The sequence below is a fragment of the Trichechus manatus genome, unplaced genomic scaffold, assembly GCF_000243295.1.
Source record: "Trichechus manatus latirostris isolate Lorelei unplaced genomic scaffold, TriManLat1.0 scaffold00044, whole genome shotgun sequence".
NCBI lineage: Eukaryota > Metazoa > Chordata > Mammalia > Sirenia > Trichechidae > Trichechus > Trichechus manatus.
Genome location: NW_004443980.1, coordinates 9,351,842 through 9,372,810, shown reverse-complemented (window position 1 = coordinate 9,372,810; position 20,969 = coordinate 9,351,842). Strand labels below are relative to the sequence as shown.

Sequence of the window (20,969 nt, the reverse complement as noted above, 5' to 3'; positions counted from 1 at the left end):
CTAGATGTCCCCTGAAAGCATGGTCCCCAGACCCCTACCCCTGCTACTCTGTCCCTCAAAGTGTTTGATTGTATTCAGGAAACTTCTTAGCTTTGGTTTAGTCCAGTTGTGTTGACTTCCGCTGTAGTGCGTGCTGTCCTTCCCTTCACCTAAGATAATTCTTATCTACTATCTAGTTAGTAAATAACCCTCCCCCTCCCTCTCCACCCTCGTAACCATCAAAGAAAGTTTTCTTCTGTGTTTAAACCTTTTCTTGAGTTCTTATGATAGTGGTCTTATACAATATTTGTTCTTCTGTGACTGACTAAATTCATTCAGCATAATGACCTCCAGCTTCCTCCATGTTATAAGATGTTTCACAGCTTCTACGTTGTTCTTTATCATTGTGTAGTATTCCATTGTGTGGATGTACCATAATTTGTTTATCCATTCGTCCGTTGATGGACACCTAGGTTGTTTCCATCATTTTGCTATTGTGAACAGTGCTGCAATGAACATGGGTGTGCATATCTATTCGTGTGACGGCTCTTATTTCTCTAGGATATATTCCAAGGAGCAGGATAGCTGGATTGTATGGTACTTCTATTCTAGCTTTTTAAAGAAGTGCCAATCGATTTCCAAAGGGGTTGTACCATTTTACATTCCCACCAACAGTGTATAAGTGTTCCAGTCTCTCCACAACCTCTCCAGCATTTATTATTTTCTGTTTTTTGGATTAATGCTAGCCAAGGCTGTAAATCTTTACGGGAGCAGACTGCCACATCTTTCTCCTGCAGAGTGGCTGGTGGTTTCTAACTGCCAGTCTTTCAGTTAGTAATCCAGCGCTTTAACCACTGCACCACCAGGGCTTCTCCGTCTGTCAGTGGAGGCTTGTGTGTTGCTCTGATGCTGAACAGGTTTCAGCGGAACTTCCAGACTAAGCCTAGGAAGAGAGGCCTGGTGATCTACTTTTGAAAGCAATCAATGAAAATCCTGGGGATCACAATGGTCCGATCCACAACTGATCATGGGGATGGCACAGGACCAGGCAGTGTTTTGTTCAGTTGTACGTGGGGTCACCATGAATCAGGGACCAACTCGACAGCAGCTAAAGACGAAAAGATCTGTGTGTGATCCTCAGAAAGCTTCTTTCTGAATCCAGGAGCCACTAAAAATACCCCCAAAGTCCAAAGTTTTACCTCTGCCGTACATAGCAGAGGTAACAAATGTTCCCTACGCATTATGCAATTTGAAGGTGACCGGCATCATGATTATCTCCGACCTTCCCATCCTCTTCCACAAATGCAGAGGAGAGAAAGGTTCGAACATAGTCCCATGCTCACCTCTGGCGTCTGGACCAAGAGCTGTAGTCTCTGCGGCTTTCAGAGGCAGGGCGGGACACCCTACCCTCTCTCACGGACCCTCCTGCTTGCTGGATTTTCCTATGTGATTCATCATCAGTCACTGCGAAGGAGCCTGACCGAGAGTCCCGGATGCCTGCCTGCCCTTTCGTTTGTCTCGGCTCTACCTGTCTGTTTAGATTAGAAACCCATGAGGCATGTCCACCTCCGCGCTCAGCGTGGCGCCCACCGACTGTAGCTGCTCACTGAACGCGGATGATTGATGACGGTGTGATCTGAGTAGTAACGGGCATTTTGGGCACGAGCGGAAGGAAGCTCCTGAGTGCTGGGCTACGGAGGCTGGTGTCCTGTAGAGGGGGAAAGGACCCCGTGAATGGGCATCTGGAGATGCTCCTCCTTTTAAAAACAAAAAGCAAATTGATCAAACAAACAAGTCTTCATACAAACTGCAGTATCACGACTTTTCAAAACATATATTTTTATTTTAATCAAATTTTATTTTAATAAAATTTTAATAAAATATTTTAATAAAAATATGCAATTTCAACATTCGCATCATGTCTTTTTAACAGCCGGCCTAATTATGCGTCAGCTGCCCAAAATTTTGAGCCAAAGGGAGCAAGACAATGAGGGCACCAAAACAATGGTTGTTTATTGAGAGCTTATGAGGTGTCAGCCCCTTTACATATGTTATCTCAAAACCAAAAAAAAAAAAGAAACTGTTGCTATCAAGTTGATTGTGACTCACAGTGACCTTACAGGACAGAGTAGAACTATCCCATAGGGTTTCCAAGGAGTGACTTGTGGATTTGAGCTGCCCACCTTTTGGTTAGCAGTGGAGCTCTTAACCACTGCACCACCAGGGCTCCATGTTATCTCAAGTTAGATATAATTTCCCTGTTTTGAAGACGAGGAAACAGCTTCTGAGAGGTTGGGTGACTTGCCCATGCCACACAGTAACTACTTATCGGAACCCAGATTTGCACACTGGTCTGCTAACGCCCATGCCCGTGGCCTTTCCACGTGGAGCCTCATTTGTTCTTATCAGCGTCTTCCTCTGGATTCAGTGAAAGAGGTTCCTCCCATGCTGTAGTGGGTTGAATGGTATTCCTCCCCAACCCCCCACCCCAAATAAGTTTGCCTGGGACCATGAATGTGACCTTATTGGAGAAAGGGTCTTTGCAGATACACTTAAGGATTCAAAATCATTCTGGATTAGGGTGGGCCATAAATCCAATCACAAGTGTCTCTATAAGAGAAGAAAAGGGGAGAAAACACGGAGAATGCCATGTGAAGACCAAGGCAGAGATTGCAGTGATGCATCCATTAGCCAAGGATCACTGGCAGCCACCAAAGTAGCCCTGGTGGCGCAGGGGTTAAATGCTTGGCTGCTAACTGAAAGGTTGACAGTTCAAATCTACCAGCAGCTCTGCGGGAGAAAGACCCGGTGATTTGCTCAGGTAAAGACTACAGCCTAGGAATCCCTATGGGGGCAGTTCTGCTCTGTCATATAGGGCGGCTTTGACTGAGTCAGAATGGACTTGATGGCACACAACACCAACCAGAAGCTAGAGAGGCATGGAATGGATTTTCCCTCAGAGTCTCAGAGGGAACCAACCCTGCAGACACCTTGAGTTCAAACTTTTTACCCTAGAACACTGAGAGAGTAAACGTGTTGTTTTCAGCTGCCCAGTTTGTGGTCATTTGTTGAGGCAGCCCTAGGAAACCAGCACACATGCTAACATAGCAGGACAGTTGGTGTGTTCCTCCCGTTCCTTCCTTCCTTCGGTGTTCCTCATGGGTCTTTGGTAAGACTGGGTCATAAGTCAAAGTTATGCCGGCACTTTTTGTTGTTGTCGGGGGCTGTCGATTCCGACTGATAGCAACCCGATAATAGTGATTAAAAACACATCAGCGCATATTAGCAGATTCCTTTGTCCACATGGCGCCTTTGCAGGAGCAGAGCTTATGTTCCTTGGTACTGGAGATCCCTTTGTGGGAGGACAAGTCTCAACTGAACTTGCTGGGGGTGGGCCAGGATGATGGGTTTGAGGATCCCAAGGTGGGGCTATATCCCCAGGGTGGTAGGATCTGCATCTATGCCAGTGACTCTGACATAAGTGAAATGACATATATAAAGTGTCTTGCACGGTGCCAGTGCTTACTGGGTGTTCGGTTAATGTTAGCTTCCTTATTATCTCTGGTTAGTCTTCCTAGCTCAGCCCCGTAGCCCACTGATGGTACAGCCCCCTCTGGGCCTTAGACCATGGTGTTTTGTGCAGGTCTTCTTGGACTCACTGGACATACAGGTGCTTCTGTGAGGCACGCACAGTGAAATCTCCGTTGTGTTTTCAGATAATACAGGCGTTAGCAACTTAAAGGAACCTTGAGACAAGCTCCCTTATAAAAGGAGGAATTCTTTGATAATGCAATTAATGACCTGCTTGATTTTGGGGTAGGTATATTTTTGAATTTTTGCACATTGGGTTTTCTTAAAGCAGGGTGTAACTTGTAATTTGGGTGTAGGAGACTCTGATAGGCAGTTAAGGTGTCTCTGGACCTGCTGGCCCTGGCCCACCATTTCCTTCCCTGCATATGGCATAATAATAGGGAATTGGAGCTCTCTGGTATATCAGAGGCTTAAGTTACATCAGATAACCACAAGGCGTGTCCCCATGAGCAGCCTCTGGAGACAAATGATTGGATAGAATTGGGGCCAAATTCTCAAGGTAACCACAAAGAAAGTAAATAAAAAATTATATACAAAATAAAACCAAACCTAGCACATACACACAAAAAGATCTATATACAAAACAAGTCAGCACTGGAGGGAAAACAAGAACAGAGAAAGAATAAGTCACACAAAAAACTAATAACAAAATGGCAGAAGTTAAATCCTCCTTTATCGATAATTACTGTGAATGTAAATGGATTAACCACGTTGATCAAGAGGCTGAGAGTGGCAGATCGGGTAAAAACAAACAAACAAAAAAGACATATCTATATGGGTTGGCAAAGAATATTGAATATACCACGGACTGACAAAAAAAATGAACAAATCTATCTTGGAAGAAGTATAGCCAGAATGCTCGTTAGAAGCAAGGATGGCAAGACTTCATCTCACAGACTTTGGACATGTTATCAGGAGGGATCAGACCCTGGAGAGGGACATTATGCTTGGTAAAGTAGAGGGTCAGCCAAAAAGAGGAAGACCTTCAACGAGATGGATTGACACAGTGGCTGCAACAATGGGCTCACGCATAACAACAATTGTGAGGATGGCACAGGACCAGGCAATGTTTCATTCTGTTGTACAGAGGGTCGCTATGAGTCAGAACCCACTCGATGGCACCTAACCACAACAACATATGCTGTCTACAAGAGACACACCTTAGGCACAAAGACACAAGTAAGTTGTAGGTGAAATTGCAGAATTTTGGCCAGAAGGGCTGGGCTGCCCCTTTCACAAAGCCCAGATGTCAGCCTTGTGAGCTTGATGCAGTTTCTACATTTTCTCCTTTAGTTTGGGCAGAGTTCAGTTTGGGCTCCTTCCTTCCTGAGTGGTCCACCTCTAAGAAGAAGATGCCATGTCTGGAGAGAGGGAAGGAGTCTCAGCCCAGCCTGGCAGTGGGGATGTGAATGGCAGCTGGGATGACCAAACAGGGACTAGTGTTTGGGCTATTGTGTGTCACACTGACCTGGCCAGCTATGTGGACACAGCCAGGGGCAAGCTCTTCCTGGCCCTCAGATGCCTCATTCCCTCCTGCGATGCTCAGAGAGAAACCATGAGCCCTGAAAAACACCGTATGGTTTTGTGATGTCACCTCTGGAATGTTCTGAGTGTTTGGATGACCAACTTCTGCATCAGACCTATACCTGGCACCTCACACTGGTATGGCTTTTTAACTTGAGATAGAAATCATCATCTTAGACAAGCATGTAGGTATGGCTATCTCTGCTTCAAAGACATCCAGAAAGCTTTTACATCAGCTAAAACACCTGTCTTAATTTCTTTTCAGAGACTGATAAAGCATCTTACCAGATATCATTCTTTCAGACTCAGATTTTCATAATGTCCATGATGGCCCAGAGGGGAATAAAGAAGTAGGAAGTGCTGCGTTTTTCTAGTGCCCAGTTGAGGCCCAGAGGATGGGTTGGGAAGCAGAAATCTTCTTATTTTCTCTTTTCCACAGAACTCCTGGCCAAATTTTACAAGGAGCAGAGATACCAGATCTGAAAACCTAGAAATTCCAATCAATGTGGTTCTACTTCAGGTAGGGATTATGATAGAAGGGCATAGCCTACCCGTGTTAGCCAGACTAACCCCCCTGTTTCCAAACTCACATGATGTCGTGGAGCAAGTGGAGGAGACAGGGCCTCAGATTCTAGTTCCAGGTTGGCTGCTGACCAGCTGTGTGTCTGGGGAGGCAACTTTGCCACTCCGGGACTAGGATTTCTCTTCCCTCACGTGAAGGGGTTGGGCTAGATCGTTCAGTAATACTTTCCAGTTCCAACATGTCAAGCTTCTATGATACTGTGAAATGACCCAACCTTCTCAAAACGAGATCTTTTGACGCTAGCTGTCGTGCAACCAGTCTGGATTTCTGGGAGCAGAATTAGGATTGTGTCTTGGAATCAAAAGCATGTGAGCAAATCCATGAGAAGAAGACCTAGTAGACAGACCGAGGGGTACAAGATTATTTGGAAGTGTCTGGAGAATTAGGCCCAGCTATGTATCAAAGAAGGAGCCCTGGTGGTACAATGGTTAAGTGCTCGGCTGCTAACAGAAAGGTCAGTGGTTCAAATCCACCAGTGGCTCCACAGGAGAAAAGACTTGGTGATCTGCTCCTGTAAAGGTTACAGCCTAGGAAACCCTATGGGGCTGTTCTACTCCATCCTAGAGGGTCGCTGTGAATCAACTGATTCGACAACACACAGCGACAACAACAATGTATCAAAGAGGAGTCCCTGGGTGGTGAAAATGATTAAGCGCGCAGCTGCTTACTGCAAGATTGAAGGTTCAAGTATACCCAGAGGCACCTCGGAAGAAAGCCCTGGCAATCTACTTCCAAAAAATCAGCCATTGGAAACGCCATAGAGCCCACTTCTACTCTGGCACACAGAGAGTCTCCGTGAGTTGGAATCAACTCGATGGCAACTGGTTTTTATGTACCAAAGAGAGAGGGCTTAAGGGGTATGGGCATACTCTTTTGAGGGATTCAGGCAGAGGCCAATGAATTGGTAAAGTCCTGACGGGCCTGGAATGCCCAGATTTCCTCCAGCTGTTCCCTTGGTGGGGTGCTCTTGATTGGATTCCTACTGCTGCTATGTCATAAAGGGACAGACTTGCTTCTCCAGAGTCACTTAAGACCCTCTTTGAAGACTATGGCCGGGCAGCCAGAGGGGCTGAAATGTAGGGTGGAGGAATCAAATGCAGAGGTAACTATCTGAAAACTCTGTCCAGGGATATGTAAGAGGAGGCTCGATTGACACTGGGCGTCCTATATTATTTTCATTTTCTTGAAGTTATCTCTTAAGAATTTTCAGCAGAACATGATTAGAAAGAAAACCTTTACCATTCTTTGGGGTCGATTCCGACTCATGGTGACCCCATGTGTGTCAGAATAGAACTGTGCTCGATAGGGTTTTCAGTGGCTGATTTTTAGGAATTAGATAGCCAGGTCTTTCCTCCAAGGTGCCTCTGGGTGGACTTGAATTGCCAACCTTTTGGTGAGCAGTCGAGCTTGTTAACTGTTTGCAACACCCTGGGACTCCCATTCTTTGTATAAACCGGAAAACCAAGCTCATTGCCATGGTGTTACAGTGTAGAACTGTGGTCCATAGGATTTTGTTGGCTGTTGTCTTTACAGAAGTAGATCTCCAGGCCTTTCTTCTGTGGTGCCACTGGGTGGGTTCAAACCTTTCAGTTAGTAGTTGATTGTAGACGATTTGCACCGCTCAGAGACCACCTCTCCTCTGTGTATGTTGGTGTTGTTTGTATACACGGAAGGTAATTTTAACAATCTAGGCCAGTGTGTTCAGCAGGAGGGAAAAATATAGGACAAGAAAACATTCTGGATATTTGTTTTTGTATTATCCTTATAACTTTCTGGTGGAGCCCCGGTGGCACAGTTGTTAAGGGCTCAGCTGCTAACCAAAAGGTTGGTAATTTGAACCCACCAGCCGCTCCAGGGGAGAAAGATGAAGCAATCTGCTTCTGTAAAGGTCTACAACCTTGGAAACCCTATGGGGCAATCTATTCTGTCCTATAGGGTCGCTGTGAGTCGGAATCTACTCGACGGCAACAGGTCTGGTTTTTTGTGGTTGGTATAACTTCCTGATGAACAGCCACTTCGCTATCCATTTCAGCTCATGAAGCCTAGCCAGAACAAGGTAACTCTCCTGGTCATCAGACAGGATGACTTGTCAAGTGATTTCTACAGCTCTAGGAGCCCTGTGTTAAGTCTGATTCCACTTGACATACACATGTTGTTCATTTAGCCACTACCTCCAGTGGGGCGGGTTGTTCCTTTGGTTCCTTCACAGCTCACATAAATCGATCTTTGCATTTCTAAGACACAGGCAGAGGATTCCAACCTGCGGGTGAGAATAAGATTTGGTCATGGGATGGATAAAGCGATTGGAAGGAGAGATTCTTCTGTCTACACTTAGCTCCATGTTCCCTCCCCAGCTCCCAGAAACAGGCCCAGCAGTGGAGGAGGAGAGAAGGCCAATGTGAGTGGAGAGTGGTTAAGGCCACTCTGACTTGTTCTGGGGCCACTCACTTTCTTTGCTGCATAACCTGGGGGTGCTGCTGGGTTTCGGGGGGCACATAGAATGAGAGGACGCCTGCTGTCTGGGTGCAAGTGCCCTAGATGGATAGATGGTGGCCTCATGGGTACACATGACAAGAGGGCACAGCCCACACTCTGCGTTCAGACACCTACCGGAGATGCTCTAGGTGGGAGCTATGGGGGAGGGGTTTGGCATCTATAACTGTAGATAAACTGAACCTTGGTGGCGTAGTGGTTAAGAGGCTGGCTGCTAACCAAAAGGTTGGCAGTTCAAATCCACCAGCTGCTTCTTGGAAACCCTATGGTGCAGTTCTACTCTGTCCTCTAGGGTCGCTATGAGTCGGAATCCACTCAACAGCACATGACAACAACAACAATCTTTATGGAAGCAGATTGCCAGGCCTTTCTTCTGTGTTGCTGCTGGGTGGGTTCAAAACACCAACCTTTAGATAAGCAGTTGAGGGCAAACTGTTCGAGCCACCCAGGACCTTGATATGCTGGTTAGACCTCCCCAAAGTACCCGAGCATCTGTTCCAGAAGATGAGACAATGCAAGGTTTAGGGGAAAGGACCATCTGGTAAACAAGGGGAGGAGGAAATATTGACTGAACACCGATCATCAGATCATGTACCCAGCATGGGCCATGCAGGTGTGAAGCAGATATTTTATAGGTATGGAAACTGGAAATCCCAGTAACCCCAGTAGTAATGGCAGAGCTGGAGTTTGGGGCTGGGACCCAGGTCAATGCCCATGGGCTGTGTTGTGCCATGAGGTGTTGGGCCAGGCCACGAGGGAAAGGTTAATCCCAAGGTGTAGGAAGTTTCAGTTTATCAACAGCTGTAGATGCCCAAACCCCGTCCCCCTTGGCTGCCACCTAGAGCATCTCCAGAAGGTGTCTTTAAGCCATGAGTCTGCTTCTAGGAGACAGCGCCTCTTCTTCCCACGTCTTAACTGCTCGTTCCTGAGCTCTCTGCGTGTATCTGCACAGGCCGCTTTATTCTAGAAGGGAAACGCAACAGCGGTTCCCAAAGTGCCTCTGGCCTCCCAGCTCCCAATCACACTGGGTATGTAAGCTTCCCCATTACACTGCAAATCTTACAGTTCACTGTTTGTGATCACCCTTAGGTCTTTTCAGGTCTTGTTGATTTTCAGTTTTTCTTCTTCCCATTAAATATTTGTGTTGCTGATCTATTTCCCTCTAGCACATTAACTGGCAAGCCATTGCTTACTTCCTGTCCAGGCTAGCTGACCTCCTGATTCCTTTTGTACAGAATGATTCTGTCCTCACAGGCATCCTCCACGTCGCCTCAGTGGGTGCTATCTGTGAATTGCATGAAGGCACTGTTTATTCCTAGATCTTTGATGAAGGGTCTACACCAGGTCAGAAGGAGCGCTGGTAGGCCCCGCCAGTGGCCCCTTCGCCCCTGGGATTGCCTTTCTTTTCCCCTTTGTCTGGGCTTGGTCTTCAGAAGCTATGGAATCCTGCTGACAGGACCCATATCTCAGCCAGTTTGAATCACTGCTCAGAGGAAGGTTTCCGGAGATTCTATGTTAAATATTTAGCTAAAACTACCAGATGTGACATCTTTATCCTTTTTGCTGCTAATATTTTAATTTTATCGAAATCAATCCCATTTACCTTGGAATTATCCTTTTGCTTGTTAGAATTTATTAAAACAAACATTGACTTTATCGTAATACTTGAGAGCTGAGTTAAACATACGATAACGAGCTAGAGTCAACCTTGTAATCTTGTCTGGAAGCTGGTAGCATGTTTGGCTTTTCCTGGAACTCTCTGCTTCGTGTGTCTTACAAGCACCTCAGATGGCTGAATGTTCTCTGGTCTTCTTGTTGTTGTTAGCAGCTGTCTAGTTGGCCCCTGACTCATGGTGACCCCCATGCACAACAGAGCAACCTTGCCCAGTCCTACGCCATCCCCATGATGGGTTGAGGATCGGACCATTGTGATCCATGAGGTTTCATTGGCATAGTTTTGGGAGTGAATTGCCAGGCCTCTCTTCCTAGTCTTACTCTGGAAGCTCCACTGAAACCTGTTCAGCATCACAGCAACATACAAGCCTCCAGCTAGGCGGTAACTGCACTTGAGGTACATTGGCCGGGAAACAAACCTGAGTCTCCCACATGGAAGGTGAGAAATCTACCCCTGCACCACCAGTGCAACCATCAATAATTCTGGCAAAGTAGTTGTTTAAAAACCTCGGTCAGTAGGATTGGACTTTCCTGGGGACATTTGGATATCTCTCTGGGCTATGGCAGCCATGCTTGTCTAGGAGTGGAGAGAAGAATTCAGTACCTGTCAGCTAAGCCTGGCCAGTCACTGTCCAGCCCCATCCACAAGTTCTTTAGAGAGGAGGCCACCAACCCCAGAAAACTGCACTCCAAAAGGTCCCACCCAGACAGATCTGTTCCTTAAAAACCCTTTTGCACCAGGAAGTGATGTTCATCTTATCACCTCCCCTTTGTGCTTTGACTCATCTCTTTCGATTGGCCTCCTCCCCCACGCTCTCCACTCAGAGACCAGCGACCTGACAGAGACGCACCGTTGTCGGTGAGTGTGAGCATTTCCCTTCCAGGACACTCACATTTGAAAAGGAGATGCCAGGGAGGGCCCCTGCCTAATGCTAAGCAAGGGTTCAATCCAGAAAAGATCGGCAGTTCAAGTCCACCAGGTGCTCCTTGGAAATCTATGGGGCAGTTCTACTCTGTCCTATAGGGTCACTATAGTTGGAATTGACTCGATGGCAACAGGTTTGGTTGGTTTTTTTGGTTTATGAGGGAGATGTTTGTGTCCAGTGCCCCTTGTGGCTCCCCAGCACTAATGCATCGCCCTGTCACAGCATGACACAGCGTGAGCACCTTGCTCCTTGAGGATAGAGTCTCTTGGTCAACTTTCTACGTTCCTCTATGGGACACCGTTACGAGCCCCATAAAACCAGTTGCTGTGGAGTTGACTCTGACTCATGCCACCCCCATGTTTGTCAGAGTAGAACTGTGTTCCATAGAATTTTTAATGGTTGATTTCTTGGAAGTAGATCTCCAGGCCTTTCTTCCAAGGTGCCTCTGGATGGATTCGAACTGCCAGCCTTTTCGCTGGCAGCTGGGCCTGTTAACCATTTGCACTACCCAGGAACCCCTATGTGTACCCTAGTCTATCATATTCCACTCCTGCATATCCTTATATTCCATTCTTCCACAAAGAAGCCAACTTTTTCTTTCCCACCTGCTGGGTCTATGTCTGTATGCAAGGGCATTTCACAGAGACCAGGAAAGAAACAATTCTTTTCTTCATGGGAAGCTTGGATCATGCTGGCATATGCTCTGCCTCCCAGGTTGCTTGACCACTCAGCAAGCTAGGAAAACCTTTCTGGAATATTCCGGAGGCTTTTTACTGGCACAGACCTCTTGTCAGGGCTTGAGGACATCAAGGGCAGAATAGCTCAGCCTATGAAGGCAACCCGGTGATACCACTGACTGAAGAGACCGATGAGGAGGATCTGGCTTTAAACATGGCTGAGGAAGCTTGGGATCTTGTGTACACATATGTTTTCTTAAGCTAGATGCTCCCTTTTTGGAAAACCCTTTCAGAAAGAAATATATCTAGCAATTACTGTAGTGCTTTAGCCAGGAATGCTTAAACCCTCACAGTAAAACCCACCATCTGTCTGGGCTTTGTGACAGCTTACCCAGCACTTTCGTGTCCTCTCACAACAACCCCACGAAGTAGGCAGAACAGGTATGTTGAAGCTTATTTTAGAGGTGACGTTCCGAGATCTGCACACCCATCTGAGGTGGCTCTGAATCATGTGGCTCTCACGAACACTCAAAAATGTGTCTTCTGACCCTAAAGCTACTGGGAATCCAGGGCCTCTATCCTCATTGGATTGAGGTCCCTGGGTGGTGCAGACGATTAATGAGCTCGGCTGCTAACCGAAAGGTGGGAGGTTCAAGTCCACTCAGAGGCACCTCGGAAGAAAGGCCTGGAAACCTACTTCTGAAAAATCAACCACTGAAAACCCTACGGAGCACAGTTCTACTCTGACACACATGTGGGCACGTGACTCAGAACTGACTCAGTGGCAGCTGGCACCGGTATCCTCATTGGATTATAAGTGCAAGATGACGAATTGGATAACCTCCATGCTGGTGTGCAGGGAAGCAGTTTCTTTTAAAGAGTAAACAGATAAAGCTAGGGTTTTGTGCAATTCACACAGGGAAAAACCCACTGTTATAGATTATGCATCATGGTGTAACAGCTCTGCACTGTGACTACTATTTTAAAGCCTTAATCATGAATTGAAATGAGGATATAGCTTTACCAAATATACTAAATATATTGAGACAAATGAAATTGCCAGTTTTGTAGGCCCCCGATGGTAGGATATTAACAGTTTCTTCTAGTTTAACCTCACATGTCCTTCTCACCTTGCAGTACAGACTGGTTAATGAATTCATTGGCAAGAACTTTTATGCCTCTGCTGTATATAAAGTGTGTTGTTCTAATTCCCAGGGCTAAGGATGCCAAATAAATAACAGACAGGTCACCGTCCTTCCTGAGAGAATTGCAAATTATTCATGGGGGAAGAGGGAACGGGACATAAGAGAACCATTGATATGCAATGATATCAACACAAGCAAACTAATTCACAGCGAGTGCGGAGTCAGATATCCTGGTTTTAAACCATGGCTCTGCCTCCTTGGAGCCCTGGTGGCGTAGTGGTTAAGAGCTCAGCTGCTAACCAAAAGGTCAGCAGTTCAAATCCACCAGCCACTCCTTGGAAACCCGATGGGGCAGTTCTACTCTGTCTTATAGGGTCACTATGAGTCAATCGACTCAACGGCAATGGGTTTGGGTTTTTTTTTTTCTGCCCTCTTGCTGGCTATGTCATCTTGGGCAGAGCCATGCCTATTTCATGCCAGTTCTTTTTGGTTAGATATTATATATGAATATGTAAAGCAATTAGCACTTCATCTGGCACATAACAGTCACTCAGTAAATGTTATTTCCTTTCTCTTGTTCTAAACTGTCTTCCTCAGAGGAAATGATAAGCATTGTCTCTTTTGAATGCAGAGTAACAATTCTTGTGTGTCTGTAGCTCTTTCTCGATAAACAAAGCAAATGTCACATACTTTATTTTTGAACTTTACAACAAACTCTCTGAAGTTAAGTAGGACCGACGTAAGCAAGATTGCTGTGTATGGTTGCACAGGGTGTGCACTGCAATAATAGCGGTGAATGGCGCCCCCTAGTGTGGGGAAGCGTACACCCTGCACAGCCACATCGGACGGCTCTTTGAATTATGTTAGCATCCACGTTTTCTAGATATGGAAACTGAGGCATAGAAATTAAGTGCTTTGTAAAGGGCATGTAATCACACAATACAGAGTCAGTACTGTCTTCAGGTTTTATGATGCCCAGTCCAGTTCTCTGCACCACACCTGCAGTAATACTCCTTGCACTTTGCCCTGCCTCGTCTGCAACAAGGAATAATTGATGCTATTCATTGACTTTTCAAATTGATTGGAAGTCCCATGAGGCCAAGGTCAGAGAGCCTGGGACACAGTAGATGCCAAATTAGTCAATTCACTGACGTAAATGTGGAGTAAGAATCAGTGAAGGAACAGTCAGGGTGGGAATACTACTAGTATGAAGAGTTTTTAGAGGGCCAAAAAGTTCTTTTCTTTGAGAACTAAGTCCAGCTAAGCCTGATCAGAATCAGTGAAATGCTACAAGAAAGAATTTGTCTTGGCTCACTGTTTGCCCAAAGTTTAATCATGATTCTTGTCCTATCTGAAAATGCCTGTACTACTTAATTTTTCCTTTAAATCGTCTCACTTTCAAAAGTGGAAAAGGTGGTGCTTATTTTAGAAGCTCCTGAAGAATATCCATAGGATCATAAAACCAGTTGTCGTCAAGTCGAATCTGACTCACGGCGACTCCATGTGTGTCAGAGTAGAACTGTGATTCACAGGTTTTCAGTGGCTGATTTTTCAGAAGTAGATCAAGAGGCATCTCTTCCAAGGCACCTCTGGATGGACCGAACCCCCAATCTTTCAGTTAGCAGCTATGTGCATTAACTGTTTGCACCATCCAGGGTGCAAACCCATAACAGAATTATGATCATAGAATTATGAGTTTGAAAAAATAGGCATATTTTTCTAATACCCATTAAAAAATACTATTAAAAAATATCTAATTGTCCTAAGAAACCAAGCCATGAGGCAATGCTGAATTTGGCCATCATTTTGGTCCTGTTTGTGGAGAAGAGGAAGGATGCAGGGTTTAGTAATAAGATTATCTGGCTCCTGGTTAAGGAAGTAAAGGGGACCTATTAGTCCCTCAGTATGTCCTGGATTAGGTGCTATGGGCACAAAACAGAGAAGGCACGGGGTCTGCTTGGGGAGTATTGGTCATTTAATAGTGGGTAAAAGAAGGTGCTGACTCACCAAGGCTGCGGCCATAGTGGTGCTAATTTACAAACGTGGATCCACTGGGCCAGAGAAAGTCAGAATAATAGCGCACTTAGAGATAAAGCCTCCAACCTTCGTGATACAGGAGCAGAAACCAAGGCCAGCGTGTGAGAGTATGTGAACACGGTCACCCTCACAGGGAATGTAAGGACAAGGGCCCAAATGCCCGGACTGTCCGCAGCGAGGGATCAGCCCACAGGGTAGGCTTTTATTTAGTGCATTTCTGTTGAGAGGACATTCAGAAATTCCCTGGGCTCTGTCCTTAGGATGTGGATATAGAATAAAGGTAGCTGAATGGGATGCTTGAATGTCATTCTGACATAAATCATTAGTGATTCCTCTTTGAACGCTCGGTTGGATCAAGAAGAAAAGCTCTCTGAATCAAAGTAATAGTGAAAACATTATGAGACAATTGGGGAAATCTGAACACTGACTCAGTATTTGCCGAATTGTATAGGGGTGCTAACAGGCTAAGCACCTGGCTGCTAACCGAAAGGTCAGCGGTTCGAACTTAACCAGTGGCTCCGAGGGAGAAAAGACCCGGCAATCTGCTGTAAAGATTACAGTCTAGAAAACTTTATGGGGCAGTTCTACTCTGTTATATAGGGTTGCTTTGAATCAGAAGAGGAACCCTGGTGGCACAGTGGTTAAGTGTTCGGCTGCTAACCCAAAGGTTGGCGATTCAAAGCCACTAGCTGCTCCTTGGGAGAAAGATGTGGCAGCCTGCTTCTGTAACGATTACGGCCTTGGAAACCCTGTGGGTCCATTCTACTCTGTCCTATAGGGTCGCTATAAGTCGGAATCAACTCGGCATACCTAACAACAACAACAATTGGTATTGTGGCTATGTAAAAAAGATACACACTAACGTATTTATGGAGAAAATGACACAATGTCTGTGATTTGCTTTAAATATAATCCAGCGCTGGGGGAATAGTTGTGGACTTGGGTGAAGTATGGGTGAAACAAGTCAGCCCTTGATTTGATAATTGCTGAGGCTGGGTGATGGGTACATGGGAGTTTATTAGACTATTTGCTCTCCTTTTGTATGTTTGGAATTTTCCATGATAAAAAGTTAAGAAAAAAATATCTTGATCTCCAAAGTACGTTCAGTCCTTTGATAGCACCATGGGGATTTCCCATGTGCCACGTTCAGGGAACCAGACCAGGGCTTGTATCTTAGTGAGTAACCTAGTGCTATTTACCTTGTCCAAGTTTCAATTTCTCCTTCTGTAAAATGGAAATAATGACACGTTTGAAGTAAGAGCTGTGAGGATGAGATGAATCTAGCAGGTTAAACACTCAGCTCACGGCTGAGCACAGCACTGGGCCCCACGATTTGTTTCCTTCCTCCCTTGCCTTCTCTGGATTGGGGACACAATGTTGACTAAAACCACATTTTTCCATGATGATACCTTCTAGGGGAACAGTGGTGGTTAGGTGCTAGAATTGTCGTCTTCCATGCGGGACACCCAGGTTCGATTCCCAGCCAATATACCTCATGCGCAGCCACCACCCATCTGTCAGTGGAGGCTTGTGTGTTGCTATGATGTTGAAAGGTTTCAGTTGGAGTTTCCAGACTAAGAAAGACTAGAGAGAAAGGCCTGGTGATCTACCACCGAAAATCAGCCCATAAAACCCCCATGGATCACAAAGGTCTGATCAGCAACCGATCATGGCGATGGCACAGGACCAGGGCAGCTTTTCGTGCCATTTTGCATGGGTTCATCATGAGTCATGGCTGACTAGATGGCAGCTAGCAACAACAACATCTTCTGGAACAAGATCCTGCTGAGACAGAGTCCTGCACAGGTTCCAGTGCAGACATGGACCTCTCAAGATTCACTCCTTATTCACTGGGCTAATCCTTCCCAGAAACTAGCATCCAGGGACCTGAAGCTTACAAGGAAAATACTTGTGTGGACTATCAACTCTGATCTGTGTTCATTCTGATCCCAGACTCAGCCACCAGAGCCCATGTGCTTCACCAACTGGGAAATGGAAAAACCATGGAGGCTGAATTTATTTAAAGTAAATAAGGAGCTGACTAGAGAATGCGCACCCACCCTCGCTCTCTGGAAGATTAAGCATATCCTTACAAAGCTAATGACATGCGCTTATGCAAAGTTAATGGCTTATAACTGTGCCTTCTATTTTTCTAGCTCTTGGATCTTAAAGAATCCTAACCAACTTTATACATCCTGCAAAGCACATATCTCTATATACGCATATATATAAAATGCAGATAACTGACTTGTTTCCCATCCTCTCTATCTGTAACATTGTGAAATAACCTGAGAAATGAGGAATTGATATTTGGGGAGCATTTCAAATATACCTGGATGGAATGCTTTCGGTGTGTTTAGGAGTAGCTATCATGATCTTATTTCTATTTAAATTCATTGCTGCAATTGTTGCCTCTTCTCCAGAGTACTTTCCACCTGTTTGCCACTTTTGGAATACATCTCAGAAATCTCCCACTAGTGAAATCTACTTCTCTTGATAACAATGCCTTACATTTCTATAGCACTTGGCAGCTTTAAAAACACTTTTACATTCATTATCTCATTCAATCCTCGTAACAGTGCTGTGCACTAAGCAGGGCACATATATTATTACTTCCATTTTGCAGACACGTTTCATTGACTTGTTATGTTGGAGGGTGCTTTTGAGATCGTGTCATCTTAACTCCCTCTCTCTGGCGTTGTTGTTGTTAGTTGCAGCTGAGTCCATTCTGACTCGCAGTGACCTCATGTGTGCAGAGCAGACAGCTCCATAGGGTTTTCTAGGCTGTGACCTTTTGGAAGCAGATTGCCAGCCCTTTCTTCCGAGGCACCTCTGGGTGGGGCAAGAGAGAATGGGGCAAGGGAGCAGCACTGCCATTTAGGACATAGCAATTAGGGCGGCCGTACGTGTGATTACGCTGCCTGTCAGTTCATGTCGGGTGACAGCACACACCAGGGGCTGGGGCAGCTTGAGGGCCAGTTTGTTCCTCCTCTTGGATGACAGAAGTGTGCCAGAGCCCATGCTTAGTGCTTCCATTTCCCAGGTTTATACGGGTGGCAGAGCCAAGCTGGGCCTTTCTGCTTTACTGTCTTGCTAGACCTTGTTTGGGGTTCCTGGGTGGTGCAAACAGTTAATGCGTTTTGGCTGCTAACCAAAAAGATAGGTTCCAGTCCATGCAGAAAGGCCTCGGAAGAAAGGCCTGGTGATCTACTTCTGAAACATCACAGCCATTTGAAACTCTATGGAGCACAGTGCTACTCTGACACACTTGGGATCGCCATGAGTTGGAATCGACTCAACGGCAACTGGTTTTTATTTTCTTTGCCACCTTTGCTCCAACATGTGGAACTCTCATTGCTCGCCCTTCAGATATGATCAGCTTGGACTCTGCCGTCAGCCTGGCACTGTGCTTCGGGCTGGGACGGATGTTCAAGGGGCTGCTGGCAGGACAGACTCAGGGGCAGCTAAGAGGATGAGCCTGAATGCGGCAAGGGAGCAGGCTGGGCTGCCCGACAGCACTGCCATTTAGGACAGAGCAATTAGAGCGGCCATACGCGTGATTATGCTGCCCCTCAGTTCACATTGGGTGTGGGCACACAGCAGGGGCTGGGGCAGCTTAAGGGTCAGTTTGTTCCTCTTCTTGGATGACAAAAGTGTGCCAGAGCCCATGCTTAGTGCTTGTATGCATTACTTCTTCTAATCTTAAAACCATCTCTGTGAGCCAGGGAGGAAGGTACAATTATCCCATTTTGCAAATGCAGACCCTGAAGCCCAATGAGATCAAACAGCTTGTCTGAGTTCTTGTAGGAGCCCCTGGGTGGTGCAAACAGCATAGTTGGCTGCTAACCAAAAGGCTGGAGGTTTGAGTCCACCAAAGGTGCTTCGGAAGAAAGGCCTGGTGATCTATTTTCAAAACATCAGCCTTTGAAAACCCTATGGAGCACAATTCTACTCTGACACACACAGGGTCACCATGAGTCAGTACCAACTCAACTGCAACTGGTTTGGTTAAGTTCTTATAACTGGTAAGTGTTGGGGCTGGGCCTCAAAATATTTGATTGACTTTAAAGTCGGTGCCTTTGGAGTGCATTACGCTATGATATTCTTCCCTGTGAGGACCCCAAGAGGCCAAGTGCAAGACCCAACAGTGGCCAGGCCAAAACCAAATCAGTTGCCATCTACTTGACTCCAACTCATGGTGACCCCATGTATGTCAGAGTAGAACTGTGCTCCATAGGGTTTTCATGGCTGTGATCTTTCAGAAGTAGATCACCAGGCCTTTCTTCCAAGGCAGCTCTGGGTGTATTCCAACCTCCAACCTTTCAGTTAGCAACTGAGCGCTTTGTTGAGCCACTCAGGGACCCCTGTGGCCGGGTCATATGCTCTTATTTTTATTTAAATGCTCTGTTGCCACTGTCACCTCCAAGGGGCATGCCACCTGCTCCCACTTTCTGAAAGCATCCCAGACTAGGATACTTTGGGGTCTCAGCCAGTGCCGGGCGTGTCAGTTCCTTCTAACACCGGGCTTCCTTGTTCTCTCCCACAGAGGGGCACAGCCGAGCCGTTCCTGAGGCTCCACAACTTGTACACCACCCCGAGGTGCGCGCGGCAGGCCGCCCTGCCCAGGGTGAGCCGCAGGGTCGTCAGCCAGCACTCGTACCCGCTGAACCGCTTCTCCTCCGCGCCCTTGGACTCCATGGAGCGCCCCACCTCCCAGGCCGACCTCGAGCTGGATTACAACCCTCCCCGCGTTCAGCTCAGCGACGAGATGTTCGTCTTCCAGGACGGGCGGTGGGTGAACGAAAACTGCCGCCTGCAGCCTCCGTACTTCTCGCCCTCCTCCTCCTTCCACCACAAGCTGTACCACAAGCGGATGGCCAAGGAGTACCTGCTGCAGGAGGAGAACAGGTCCCTGCGCGAGGAGAACAAGGCGCTGAGGGAGGAGAACAAGACCCTCCGCAAGGAGAACAGGATCCTGCAGGCCTTCTGGGAGGAGCACAAGGCCTCCCTGGGCTGCGAGGACAGCAGGACCTCCGCGCCACCCCCGCCACCAATGCACAAGGACAGCGCGGCCCTCGAGGCGGCGAAGAAGGACAGCACGGCCCTGCAGGTGCTCCGCAGCAAGGAGAACAGCACCCTGCAGCTCCTCCGCGAGGAGAACCGGGCGCTGCAGCAGCTGCTGGAGCAGAGAAAGGCTTGCTGGGCCCAGACGGAGGACAAGGCGGCCCCCGCGGAGGACCACAAGCCCGCGGCCTCGCCCCACGAGGAGCCCCACAGCCCTGGGCTTCTGCCCGACCAGGCCACGGGCCTCTCCTCCCCCTTCGAGGAGCCCAAGGGGCCCCCGAGGCCGGAGGACGACTCGAAGACCCTCCGCGCCCTGCGGGAAATGCTCAACAAGCTGGCGAGCGCTTCCGGGGAGGAGGAGGAGAGCAAGGGCGGCGCGGGTCCGCAGGACTCCGGCCAAACCCTGCAGCTGCTGCGGGAGATGAACCAGGCGCTGCAAGCCCTCCGCGAGGAGAACCAGTCGCTGCAGCTCCTCCGCGAGGAGAACCGGCTCCTGCAGGAGGAGAACCGGGCGCTGCACGTGCTGCGCGAGGAGCACCGGGTCTTCCAGGAGGAGAACAAGGCCCTGTGGGAGAACAACAAGCTGAAACTGCAGCAGAAGCTGGTCATCGACACGGTGACCGAGGTCACCGCGCGGATGGAGATGCTCATCGATGAGCTGTACGCCTTCATGCCGGCCAAGAACAAGGACCTCAAGAAGCCGGGCCGGGTCTGAAGCCTCCGAGGCGCCCAGAGGCACCGAGCTTGGGGCACGGAACACTCCGGCAAAGACAATCTGCCGCCTTCCTTTGTTTTCCTCGCCCTCCCCCGCGAGTTCGTGCCTGTTGAAGAGCAGAATTAGCGGCCTCCCTAATCTCAGAGAAATAATAAAGGCGTGCGTGAGGAGGCTGGGGCCAGCCAACATCCGTGTCCTTTGCATTTTTCTTTTCCTTCTGTTTTTCTGTCACTCCCTAGTCTCTTCCTTACTTCTGCCTTCATTATTGTCTGTTTTCTCTTCCCCGTCTCAGTTCTTCTTTTTCTTTTCCTCCTCTCTTCTTTCTCCTCCTAACTTCCTTCCTCTCTTATCATTTTCAATTTCTGAGGCTATGGGGTAGGAGTGGGCCTGGCCATGTATTTCCAGAAAATCAGCCATTGAAAACCTTATGGAGCACAATTCTAGTCTGACACATATGGGGTTGCCATGAGTTGGAACTGATTCTACCGCAACTGGTATTGACCATTTAGTTTGGGAAGGGCTGTTCTGTGCTCTCCCTGACCCCAGCCTCACCTACCTACC

The 20,969-nt window shown here is 47.4% G+C and overlaps 1 protein-coding gene across 2 annotated transcripts; it reads left to right on the top strand.

Moving 5' to 3' along the window:
- Nucleotides 1–5,157: 5,157 nt before the first annotated feature.
- Nucleotides 5,158–20,408, top strand: CBY2 (chibby family member 2). 2 transcript variants are annotated; one of them, XM_004376594.1, is made up of 3 exons: nucleotides 5,158–5,232; nucleotides 5,534–5,614; nucleotides 19,176–20,408. In XM_004376594.1, exons 1-3 carry the CDS (start codon nucleotides 5,158–5,160, stop codon nucleotides 20,406–20,408), a joined length of 1,389 nt encoding a protein of 462 aa, XP_004376651.1. The 2 variants fall into 2 exon arrangements, with proteins under 2 accessions (XP_004376651.1, XP_012411081.1); XM_012555627.1 differs by lacking the exon at nucleotides 5,534–5,614.
- Nucleotides 20,409–20,969: the final 561 nt, after the last annotated feature.

Coding starts and splice junctions, on each gene's coding strand:
- CBY2 (XM_004376594.1), top strand. CDS start 5,158: ATGTCACCTCTGGAATGTTCTGAGTGTTTGGATGACCAACTTCTGCAT. Junction 5,233..5,533: donor ATACCTGGCACCTCACACTG/GTATGGCTTTTT, acceptor TCTTTTCCACAG/AACTCCTGGCCAAATTTTAC. Junction 5,615..19,175: donor TCAATGTGGTTCTACTTCAG/GTAGGGATTATG, acceptor TCTCTCCCACAG/AGGGGCACAGCCGAGCCGTT.